The following is a 12614-nucleotide window of genomic DNA, read 5'->3' as shown; positions in this document are numbered from 1 at the left end:
CACGTTTACAATAGCAATGACACAAGGCAGAACGTGGCCGGCGCTCTAAACTATAAACCAGCCCTGAAGGAGCACAGCCCCAAGTGAGAGTAATTCTGACAGGGTCGTCTAGGGCAGGTGTTTTGGAAGGAATGGTATTTCACTTGGGTTTTGAGGGATGAAGAGAAGTTCTTTAAGTAGAGAGGCAAAGGGAGAACACTGCAAGTGCTGTATCCAGCTTAAATGGGGGCAAGAAGGCAGGGAAACGCAGATGCACTGGGGGGCAAGCAAGCAGCCTGGTGTGGCCAGAGAACAGAAAGGACTTGAGGACATGAGGCTGAAAAAGAGGCAGGGTCCTGGTTCTGAGGGACACTGAACCTCCACCCAAAGAACGTTGACTTTTATTCTACTGATGGCAAAGAAGCAATGGAAGTTTCTAAACTTTCTAAAACGGGATAGTGTTTCTATTTTAAAGCACTGACAGTCAACAATTAGAAACAAAGCTGATGATAAAGAAATATGAGCAAATGACAGAGTTCATTGATAATTGTCACTCATAGTAAGGGAAATGCACATTGAAACTACAATGAGATGCCATTTTGAACTTAGTAGAGTCATAGATGTCAAAAAGCCCAACAATACACAGTCCTGGCTGGAGTGGAGGAAAGCACGGCCTCTTGGGTCCTGCTGGTGGGAGTGATGTCTGCAGACTGCAATCAGGCAGTTTCTACCAAAAGTACTGCATAAGTGCATCTGCCCTCTGGCCCAATAATTAATCTTCTAGGACTTGATCCTACAACTATACTCAAATTTGTGCAAAATCATGTATATACAGCCTTTCACTGCAGCACAGGTTATAACAGTAAAAGATGGAAAACCTAAATGCCCATCAAGACAAGGCTGGTTAACTAAATTATAGTACATCCGCTTCTGGAGTACAATACAGTTACTGACACAAGAAAGATCTTCACGCAGATAATGGAATGATCTTCAAAGTTTTGTGGGCTTTTTTCTTCTGAACTTCAAAGTTCAGAAGTACTATTTGGGTTTAAAAAAAGAATACATGCATATTTGCCTGGGTACATATAGCACTGGATGCCCACACGCAGAAGGACCAGGCGAGCAGGAGACAAGAGAGAACCTCTACTGGCCATCCCTAAGTATCTAGTCAATTTTGTACTACATGAATATTCCCCAAAAATGAGGGCAGGGAGGGGCGCATCAGTCCTAAAAAATAAAAATGGAAAATATGGCTTCTCCAAATCACAGAGGGAGACTAGAAGGGCTAGCCATTCTTATTGATTAGTGGTGGGAAACCTGTGGGAAGAAATATGTCAAGTCCAACCTGTTCACCCCCTCAGTGAGAGGTTGAATTGTTTTATGTTCCATTTATACTTCCAAATTATGGGGGGGGGGAGAACAAATATAAAACTAATCTTGTAAGTAGAAGTAGAGAATGTTAGAGCCCTTGGTGATGAGCCAGCCGCCTCGTTTTTTGGACAAGGAAATGGCAACCAAGAGGTGACAGTCTGCAACGTCACCCAGCTGGTGGCTTAGCAGAGGCAGGCCCAGCAGCCCGGCTCCTCTCCTTGACTCTCACTCCCACTTTCTCCACCCACAGCGCCCAACAGCGAGCCTGACGACTCGCCAACTCACAGCTGCCCGAGGACTCCAGGCTGAATTCTGCTTCCACATGGATAAAGATACACCTGGAATTTGTCCACCAGTGGCGGTTTATTCACTCGGCCAGATGTGCCCAGATGTGCCCCCAGCCCCCCAACATGGGAATCAAGCTGGTTAAGCCCACAGCAGACCTCAGCTGAAGCCAGGGAAGCTGGTGTCTGGTGCTGAAGGGAGCCAGGCCAGGCCAGGCCAGCGGCCCACTGGTGGCGGGGCTCACTCTAAACACCCCGACGCTTCTCTTACTCGGTTCCACAGGAAGGAAACTTCTACTTAGTGGGTGGGACATAGGGAGCAGAGTCCAAGGCCTCCTGTGGTATATTAATTATCAACATTGTGTTTTTTCAAAGAATGACTTAACCTCTTCCTGATTCCTTTCATGTACAGGACACCTTAAAAACTCACCCAGGCCCAGTTCTCCACTTTGATTTTTTTTTTTTAAATCACATTTTTATTGCTGATACTAGGAACTTCAGTGAAAACCAGAATGCTAGGGGAAAGGCTACTTGATTTCACTAGATTTCACTGCAAAGGGCAGTTTATAATAATTGTATTCATTATTTTACATCTTATTGCGAAAAATGCACCAGCCCACTTTTGCGCACTAGTAAGTGCAACGTGCTGAGCAGGGTTTCAGTTCTGTTTGGCGGTCCACGACTTTCCAGACCTCAGCTCATCACTGCGATTGGTGGTGACAGATGAGAATGAAGGTGGTATAGGACACCTGACTGCACACCCTCTCCAAGGCCTTCACCTGACTGACATTCTGTTTTAAAGGGAACCTCCACATACTTCTATGAAGATTATTTTATTTTCACCTGCTTCAAAGTGCAGTAAAAGTAAACCCAAGCCTTACGGGTTCTAGATATTGCTACCCAATACCGTAGCCACGAGTCATACTAAGCACTCGGAATGTGGTTGAAATTGAGGGGTGCTGTTAGTGTGAAATATGCACTGGACTTCAAAACCAACACAAAGAAGGATGCAAAATAGCTCATTAATAACTTTTATACTGACTACGTGTTGAAATGATATTAGGATACAATAAGTTAAATAAAATCTATTGCTAACATTAATTCCACCTTTTTCAGTTTACTTGTTTTATGTTGCTACTAGAAAATTTGAAATTACATCTGTGGCTTGCATTTGTGGCTCACATCCTATTTCTGCTGGATGGTAGTAGTGTAGATTTGAGATCAGCGGGCCTTTCCTGTAAAACAGGACCACATGGTAAATATTTTAGGTTTTTAGGCCACTCGGTGCCCAATGCAGCTACTCCCCCCTGCTGTGGTATTGAGAGAGCAGCCCAACAACACAGGAGCCAAAAAGCTTGGCTGTCATCCAGTGCAACTCTGTCTTTTTATGAAAACAGGTGGCTGGTTGGATTGGCCCGTGGGCCATAGTTTGACCACTACTGTTCTAGATTATCAAACTTTTATTCTAGATTAGAGTTTTGAAGAACACAAGGTGACAGACGATACGGTTTTTATTTATTATTATTATTATTCCTCACCCGAGGATATTTTTTCCATTGCTTTTCAGAGAGAGTGGAAGGAGGGGAGAGAGAGAAAGAGGGAGGGAGAGAGAGGGAGGGAGAGAGAGAGAGAGAGAGAGAGAGAGAGACATCAATGTGAGAGAGACACATCGATTGGTTGCCTCCTGCTCCCCTCCCCAATGAGGGCTGGGGATCGAGTCCACATGCACTTGGCCAGAATCAAACCCAGGACCCTTCCGTCCAAGGGGCAATGATCTAACCACTGAGCAAAACTGGCCAGGGCAGAAGATACTTTTTAAAGAAATTATGGTCATATAGGAGAAATGAGATGAGTAACCCCATTAGGCATAATTTCATACATGTGTAGCTGCTGGGGCTTAATTTGTTATTTTGCTAAGGTTCCCTGGTAATGGTGTTGACATCTTGCTATTGTTTCTTTCAAGAAAGATCTAAGCAGGATGAGACGTTGGAGCTAGGCTGGGCAAAGACATAATTGCCTGGACTGAGAAAGATTACTTGAGAAATGGGAAAAGCAAGAGTGACAGGTAGGGTACAAGAGAAAAACAACTTCAGGGACTGGGTGATGTTTTCCAAATACGACGCGGGTGTGCTGTCCCCAAGGAGGACCTCAAAAATCACCATATTGTAGCTTTAGGAGCATGGTCTAAATCCCTCAAGTAGGTGTTACACTCTTCAGTTCTTCGGGCACCTATGCAATGTAGGAAGTTGGCATCTTGTGGGTTGGAGCAGACCCAGTGGGCAGCTGCTACATGAGCTGTGGCTACCTCCGTTATGTACAAAACCAACACCGATTATCAACACATCACACTCTAAATATTGATTAAGCTGAAGCTGATTTCCTGGCTCAAGTCATGTGTGTGGTTATGAGCTGTTTCCTGCCAGGAAAACAAGGCAATTAACTTGAAGAGTTTCAGCTACAGGCATGACACGTGTACAACCTTCATAGGTATTTTCACATGCCAGGCTGCATTAACACAAGCTAAAAATTACCCAAATGTTCCTTTGTTTGAAAATTATAAGGGCAGAGTCCATGTCATACCCATTGTTATGTCTCTAGCTTGGCACACAGTAGGATTTTAGGAGGTGCTCCTTGCTAAAAAAAAGTACTGGGCATGGGCATTTTTACCTGGTGCCCTAGTGGCCCATCCCAGATCACTGCTCCACAGCTCCAGGGGCACCTACATATAAACCAAAGGACTCGATTCAACTGTGAATCCACCCACCACCCTGACCTGACATTCACAAGTTCTTTTTTTGGGGGTGGGGATTGACAATTTCCTATTTTCCATGCAGCCTCATCAACCTCCTTCCAAAGAGCGTCTCACTAGGCCCTGGGGGTCAGAGCTGAGGTGGGGGACTGTGAGTGAGGTCAAGGAAGATGGCACTCTGGCACCCATCATACCTGGGGTGGGCTTCTCCCAGCTGTCCAGCTCCTCTAGACCTTCAGACAGCCGCCCTCTATTCTAGAACTTTCTCATTTCTCCACACCAAAAATACAAAGTAAATTTTTAAAATGCTCATCCCTCCACCCCCATCAGACTCCTGTTCATTTGGCAAATTCATCCATGTTAATGTGATAATGACTGCAGTAATGTCACATATCTGCATTTCTGTGCCAGCCTGGTGGAAATAATACCTTAACAGCAAAGGCCAAATGCACTGCAGCTGGAAACAAGATTCTGGGGGAAGGGGACATTTCTGTGCCCCTCGAATGATGCCATTTAGGCAGCCACATAGACGTTCCACCTCAGAGGCTACTGATCTGCTCTGCACACAATGGAGCTAAGCTCTGAGAGGCGCCCGAGCCCTCAAACATCTGTTTCGACCAGAAGTAAGCCCTAATCAAAGTCAAGCTTGACAGTGTCACACAGTCACAACACACAGATTCCTTTGTCTTTGTGTAATTGTGTATGTATTGAAATTTTTTTTATAAAAGAAAGGGGTTGGTTAATGAGTGTTCATGATAAAAGACCCAAAACTGGAGATCTAAATGCATTTGGTTCAGCCTGAGAATCGAGAAACAGATGAATTTATGCATCTTCTGGATGGAGGAAAAAGAAAAATCTATCAATACCGCCTAAACTTCTTTCAGGATGACTGCATCTGATTCCTTTAAACAAAATCAATAAGAAGAAACTCTATTCAAATAACCCTCCCTTATTCTAAAGAGCTGAGAAAACTTGGCTCTTTTCTCTACATGATCCACTTGTTATTTAAGGAAGGGACAGAGATTGGAAAATCCTAAATCACTCACATCTTACTATGGGAAGCTCATTTACACTTACAGGTGTACGTAGGTATGTCTGATACGCAAACAACTGTCTGTTTTTCTCATTCCTGCCCATTCTGCCCCACTGGTCACCTAAGAAAACCTTTGCTCATGAGGGCTTTCTCTCCAAAACTGGCTGGATCAAACTTTCCTTCCATAGGTCAAAAGGGTAATTGTATTGGCTTAAAAGGCCTACTTTTCCAATTTCTGCTGACTAGAAATAAGCAAAAATTCTGTTTATGTCAACAAAGCATGCAATTAAGCAGAATGGGCGATGATGTCAATATGGACTTCAAAATCAAGATACGCCTTGGGAAACATTTCCCAGTCGCCCAGCACGCCTTTCCAAGCCTGAGAGCTGGCTGGGGACACATCATCGCAATAACGATCAGTACTCCTACTGTGTTGGATCCTCTCCCATTGAAAATGATTTGATATGCTACTTCTTCTAACTCAAATCGTACGAGGGGAACCACGGTTTCGTTTGGTTTGATTTCTCTGAGTTAGCTCCTGTGTGCCAGGCATTGGGACAGGTGCGGTAAGTCTTTTCCACTCAAGTCTAACCTCATCCTTTCACACGGAACTTCATAGAACATCTCCCTTCAAACCTAATCCTCACAACAGCCCTGTGAGGGACAGAGAATTCCAGCTGAGGAAATGAAATGGATTCAGAGAGTAACTTGCCCAACCAAGGTCAACCAGCAAAACCAAAAATTCGAATCCATATCTGCTGACTCCAAAGTCAGTGATGATGTGCCTCTTGCCTTCAGAAACACCCCAAATGATACCCTCAACTCACCCACTTACCTCTACACCTTCACCACTTTCTGGCTGTAGATGAGGGAGTCTCAGGACTTTCCTCACTCTCAGCATGAAAGGGGGTGGGGGTGGCTAAAATTCTATGGGGTCACTACGCCTTGTGTATGGGGAGGGTAGATGTTATCTTACCCACTCACACACATACCACACGAGCCACCTCCCCAGCTCTTTTTCAGGTGAGGATGGGAGACCAGAGCTGCCAAGTCAGAATCTCCATGGCCACTCCTCTTACGCTGCATGGCCCTCCTGCCCCTTAGTTCCTTTCTCAGGGGACTGGGATGAGCCAAGAAACAGGGTAACTGAATCCACTGTGGGCTATTTATGATCTACTTGAACACTCAAGTGTCCATCTTCTGCATGAAATACTGGGGTTCTTTATGTCTTCTCTTCTACCTTTCTTCCAGCTGCTTCGGTTCAGCCAATTCATGGCTCCTACACTTTTACCAACAAGAACAGAAGGGCTGGAAGGCAAGAGGCAAACACCATCGCTTGGGAGATTTTAGGAGCCCTGGGCAGGATGATTGGGGAAGCTATGGGCTGACATAAAGTTTGAGGATGATCTCTACTTCAAATGTTCAGAATCACTCTTATACAAGCTGGACAACTGAGGCTTCTTTACTTTGTTTTGCTCTTCCAGGTCCTGTGTTACATGCATTACTGCTAGAGGGATAACCAATGGCCACTCACAGAGAATTCTATACAATGTCACAGCCACAATCAGCTAACAATCCTCACATATGTCTGCACTGTTGATGTCCTCTTATTTCTGTGTCCTCTGGTTGTCTAATAAGTGCAGATGTCCACAGCTGACCATCAACAATACTAGCCATTGTGAGATTTATTTTCTCATTTAAGAGAAAGATTATCTTTGACACCAGAGTTCAGAATCGACAAAATTGCCTTCTACAAGTGCCATTGTCACAGATGGGGCTGGGGCAGCCTCAGAATATTCTACCCAAATCTGGAGAAAGGTAAGTGTTAATGATATAAGAGAACGGCAAGGGGGTCCATTGGGCAGAGGAGTTCCTGTGTGGACCACACCACTGAGCAGCGGTGACCTCAGGGGAATGGGTCTCATTACCTTTTGCTTTTGAGGCCCCGATCCTCTCTGGGGAGGATCTCTGCATCTTGACCTTTGGTGACCTCAGAATTTTCTGGCAGCTGCTAGAACCAGGGATCATCTTTTCAGAAATCTACTTGGCATCATTCCGTGACTTATCTTTCAGGCCTCGTCACAATTATTCATGCTTTGGCAGTATCCTAGCTACAGTCACAGTTCCATTCTTAGGCTGCTACTGAAGGTTACTCTGTCCCAGTCAATGGAGAAGCGGCAGCCCACCTCCTCTGGACCCAGGCTGCAGGAAGCATGCTTCCCGCGAGGGCAGAGGCTTAAAGGCACCTGTTCAGAAAGCCATGCTCAACCTCCAGCTCTTGTGAACAAGAAAATCGGTGGGGATAACACAAATAGGGAAATGGTCCCCAAATCACAGAAAACTGGCTTTGGGAATGGATTCCTAAGCACACTCAGCTCTACATTTGGTCAGAGACTTACACAAACCCAAGTGCTGCCTCTGGACTGTATAAAGACCGGCTCTCTCATGGATGACAAATATCTTCTGGTCTTACTTTTTTTTTCTTCTCTTTAACATCCTGTTTCTATTCTGTGGCCTGTGCTTCCTGCTTTGTATATTTTAGGCTACTTTAGATATGACCTCACATCCTGGCCAATCACACAGTAGCTACTAATTGTGAAAGCTTTGCTAATGGCCCATACATCTATACATGAGGGGAATGGATTATAAATCCAGAAGGCCATAAATTAGCATGACTAAGAACTGGGATTCTGGAAGTAGATTTGGGTTTCAGTCGTGGACTACCTGGGTGGTCCAGGTAGCAACTTACCTCTCTGAGCCTCAGTTACCACATCTGAATGGGGATCATAATACCTCCTCCTTTACAGGGTCGTTGCTAAGATTAATCTTAGAGAATGCATATAAACAACTTAGCACTATTATTATTTAGGCTTCCAAATTATGGGATAGCTTTCTCCCTCTAGTGTCCACATATTCCTGAAATCCTTCCTAGCTATTCTGCTCAACCTCTACCCTCCATCTGTCTACCCTCCCTCCCCAGACTATCACTTCCTCTAAGAAGTCTTCCTTGATGAGCAGAATGCAGGCAATTAATATTTTTTTTCTTGGTTGTTTCATGTTTTTCACGCAGATTTACATTTCCCTCCCATTTGCAGGCTAACCCTCTCCAAGGTCAAGAAGCCTCACCTGTTGGCACTGTTGGCAGTGTCTCAGGTAGCAACTACCTCTAGTCTAGAGCAAAATCCCTAGCAAGTGGCTAGGCTTTCAGAACAAAAGGGAAAGCCCACCTTCCAAGTCACACGTTTGCTTCCTTGGGTTTTGCAAAAGCTTCTCATTCAGTTGCAAAGTGGCTTTCTTGATTATCAAATCAAAGCCTTTCTTTTACATTTTACAGTAGCACACCTGAAGCCCATCAGAAGGGAATGCAGAGTCAGGAAGCACTGACATTTCCCTCCCCATGATAGTTCCAAAACCCATTCCGTCCCTGCCTGCCAAGACATTCATCCATGCTCTAGTTATTTCCCACATGACAGTATTTTCTATAATCTCCCTTTCCCGAGCCCTGCCTCATCACTTCTCTACCTCACTCTCGGCTCCCATAGCCGTCATCTTCCCCGTCTGTGATGTTCTCCTAAATCCACCTTGGTTCATACAGAACTTGAAGGTCTGGTCAAACATCTGTCTCTGTTCCCACAGACCACGAGGCCTCTAGGCTTTTTGTCCAGAAGTGGTCTCTCTTTGCCAGGTGTTAAAGATTTCCAGGTGGAACTTCCCAGATCACCTGCACGTTAATGTTTTACCCAACACTCCACTACATCATTTCTGCCTCTGTGGGTAACCAGTGCCTTGTGGACGGGGACCATCTGTTTAAACCGAAACCCTGTCATTTGTTAAGGCAGTTTTACTTATGAGCCTGTGTGCTGTAACCCTGTGGCATAAATGTTAAATAATAGTATCTCCTGGGTGAAAAAAAAATCATGTCCACTGACAACCTGTTATGAAAATATGCAGTAAAACCAACCACAAAATTTGGTACTACTTTTAAAATATGCAGAAAAGCATGGATTGCTCAACAGGTAGATGCAAAAGCAGAAATACAATTTGCATTTTTACACTCCCTTGCTTCCAGAAATGAAACATCCAAGAAGTAAAGAATGTTAAAAGAAACTTGGGATAGGTGGCAAATTTTTTTCTTGGAATCAAGTTCTAATTCCTGCGAGTGTCTCCTAAGCAGTTTTTAGCTTCTGAGAAGAAAGACACGGAATAATGACAATCACATTAATGAAAAAAATCCTGGACAATGACACTGCTCAATTTTCCCCCACATTCTGTGAATTTCCTATTACATCAGTTTCATGATTCAGCATTTTCCATTTCATTTATTTACAGTAATATATGGCGAGATAACCCAAGGGCCCTGCAGGATCCTGGAACATAAGGTAGGCTGGACGGGAAGGGTGTCACCTTCCGTAAATTCACTCTTGTTTAGAACTCAAAGCAGAGGAGAGAAAAGCCAGCAAAGGGATGGAGGGATATCTCTCCCACCTTTTTCTAAGGGTCTAAATTACTCTGGTATTTTTAATGAGTTGGTTTTGAAAAATAGGTTACTGCCATTTAGTTGATGACGAAAAGAGAAGCCAAGAAGTGTGCAAATTGTAACTGGCATGCATAAGCCCAGCGTGTTCTCAGACATGACAACGTTCAGACGAAGCTGAAGTCGCCACTCGGGCAGTAGGCGTGTTACAAAGAACTCGGTTTCTTCCTCGCACCCGCAACTTGGCCGGAGCGGCCGCGGAGGACTTGGGGAGCGACGGGGACGCGAGGCCCGCCGCCCGGCGCACGGGCACAAAGCGGCCCGGGCCACGAGGAAGGGTGCAAACTAAAAGGAGGGTCGGGGCGGGTGGCATTCGCGGAGAGACAGAGGCGAAGTTGGGCGAGAGAAGAAAAGGAGCTGCGAGGAGACTGGAAGGGAAGCCCGGGACCGGCAGGGAGGGGGCTGGAGAGCCGAGAGCGGCGGGGTGGGGAAGGACGGGGGCTACGGAGGACCCCAGGTGGGTGGGGGACAGGCCGGGTCGCGAGCGGAGCCTGACCCGGGTCTGGGAGGGAGAGGAAGGGACGCGAGCGACAGCACAACGCGGCAAGTCCGGTGCACGCACCGCTCTCCGCGACCCGGGTCCCCATCCCAGGCGCCGGGGGTGCCCGGGGCGCAGCGGCCGGGAAAGAGGAAACTAGCAACACCGCACCCACTCCGGGGGGCGGAGGTCCCCGGCTCCCCCACCCGCGTCCCCGGGGCCCCGCGCGGAGGAGAGGACCCGGACAGCGTCCGGCGCTCACCAGGTAGCAGAGCAGGAGCAGCGCGCAGGCAGGGCGCCCGCCGAGGTCCGGGGGGACGCCGCCGCTCGGGGGGACCATGGCTGCGGCCCGGGGGCCGACCGCGGGCGGTGGGGGTGGTTGCTGCCGCCGCCTTGGCCGCCCGAGCCCCGCGCCGCGCCGCTGCATGGCGAGGTCGTCGGGATCCGGGCCGGAACAGGTCACCTGGTGCAGGGACCGGCCCCCGCCCGAGGCGCCACCTTCCCGCCCGCCCCCGGCCGGGCCGGCCGCCGAGCGCGGGGCCACCTGCCGCCGCCGCCGCCGCCGGACCTGCCGCCGCCGCCGCTCCCGCCGTCGCCGCCCCCGCAGCCCCAGCCGAGCGCCGGCTCCTCCCCGCCTCCCGGCCCCGGCCCCCTCCCCTCCGCTCCCTGCCCAGCCCGCCTCCCGGCCGCTCCCTCCGGCCGCCAGGCTCCCACCCCTCCCGCAGCCCGCAGCCGGCAGCCGGCGCCCACGCAGGTGGGGATGGACCCGGGCCCGCCCCCTGCCCGCCGACCCCCGCCCGGTGGCTCTGCGCCCGGCCCGCCTCCCCTTTCCCTTTCTTTCCGTCCTCCCCCGCCCCCCTTACCCGCGCTTCCTTTTCGCGATCCCCCCCCCGCTTCTCTTTTCCCCTCTCCCCTCCTCTCTCTTCCCTCTTTCTTTCTAATCCCATCTTTTTCCCACTTTCTCTTTTCCTCTCTCCCCTTCCCATCCTGCGCCTCCCTCCCGAATTCTCCCAGTCCCACCCACTCCTTTGGCGGGTGCGCAGCCCAGTTCCCGCCGGTGCAATGGGTTTTGTTCGGTTGCTTTTTTGGCGAGGGCGCCATTCCCGCTGGGCGTCGGGCGAGGGTGCCCCCTGGAGCTGCGCCACAGCGGCCCAGCCCTCAGCCCCTAACCGAGGATTCTGACCCTTGCCAGCCTGCACCTGGCCACCTGCAGGGGCCGGGCAGCCGCCCTGCCGGGACATTAGTAGCCGGGTTGCGCCCCACCCTGCCGGCCGGTCCGTGGCAGGCTCTGGATGTTTCCAGAGGGTTTTGCGCGGTGCCGCCGCCCCCCCGCCGCAGTGCTCTTTGTTTTAATTGTCCGGAGTATCCGCGCCCAAAGCGGGTTTGTACTTAATTTGCATCCATGTGCCCCGGCTTCCACTTTGGAGGGAGAGGAAAATGAATTAATTAGGACGGCGCAATTGTACTCAAGCCCCAAATGAGAGAGGTGAGGCTCTTGAAGTGCACAAACAGCTTTAAAAAAAAAAATCAAAAAAAATCCAGGCACACATCTTGGCCTTGGGGACACAGGTTGGGACTGTGTCCCCAGGCCACGGGGCCCCAGGCATCTCTGGGAAGGGCATGGCTTATGCCTAGCAGCTCAGACCACTGCTTGGGCCCGCGGCTGCTGCTCCGAAACAGTTAACCCACCTTTGAAAGTTAGCAAAAGCTTCCGTTTGGCGCTGGTGGATTTGTGCGGATTGGAACTAATAATAGGTTGGGAGTCTGAGAGGAGACAGCCCTTTCCCCGTGGAGGTGTTACGTACCTCAGTAGGTCAAGTAACAAAAGGCTTTGGAAGAGGCTGGTGGTAAATATGGGGTGCCTGCTGGGTGTGACCAGCTTTGGAATCCCCTGGACCTAGATATGCCCTCAGCTATCTCACTACAGGCCTGGCCACCCTCAGCTCCTCACCTGAGACATCTCTTAGTTTTTTAGGTCACATGAGGGCTCTTGTGGGTCAGGCTCTTGGCCCAGAGTCACTCGTTGCAAGATGATGCCTTATATCAATGACTCTCAGTCTTCAGCCTGCATACGAATCACCCGGAGGACTTGTGAACACAACATGTGGCTGGATGACCTGCTAGAATTTCCAAGCCAGTGCATCCTGGCTTCCTAACAAGTTCCCAGGTTCTGCTGATGCTGCTGG

The 12614-nt window shown here is 48.9% G+C and overlaps 1 protein-coding gene across 1 annotated transcript in view; it reads right to left on the bottom strand.

Moving 5' to 3' along the window:
* SEL1L3 (SEL1L family member 3) overlaps positions 1-10855 on the bottom strand; it is a 92124-nt gene extending 81269 nt beyond the window's left edge. Inside the window, exon 1 of the mRNA XM_087816988.1 lies at positions 10691-10855. Coding sequence (XP_087673114.1) covers positions 10691-10855 — 165 coding nt within the window. The remainder of the gene's footprint in view (positions 1-10690) is intronic.
* Positions 10856-12614: the final 1759 nt, after the last annotated feature.

Source organism: Miniopterus natalensis, chromosome 1 (genome assembly GCF_054644295.1).
Source record: "Miniopterus natalensis isolate mMinNat1 chromosome 1, mMinNat1.hap1, whole genome shotgun sequence".
Lineage (NCBI taxonomy): Eukaryota > Metazoa > Chordata > Mammalia > Chiroptera > Miniopteridae > Miniopterus > Miniopterus natalensis.
The sequence above is the reverse complement of the archived record's forward strand: the minus strand, read 5'-3'. Positions and strand labels throughout refer to the sequence as shown.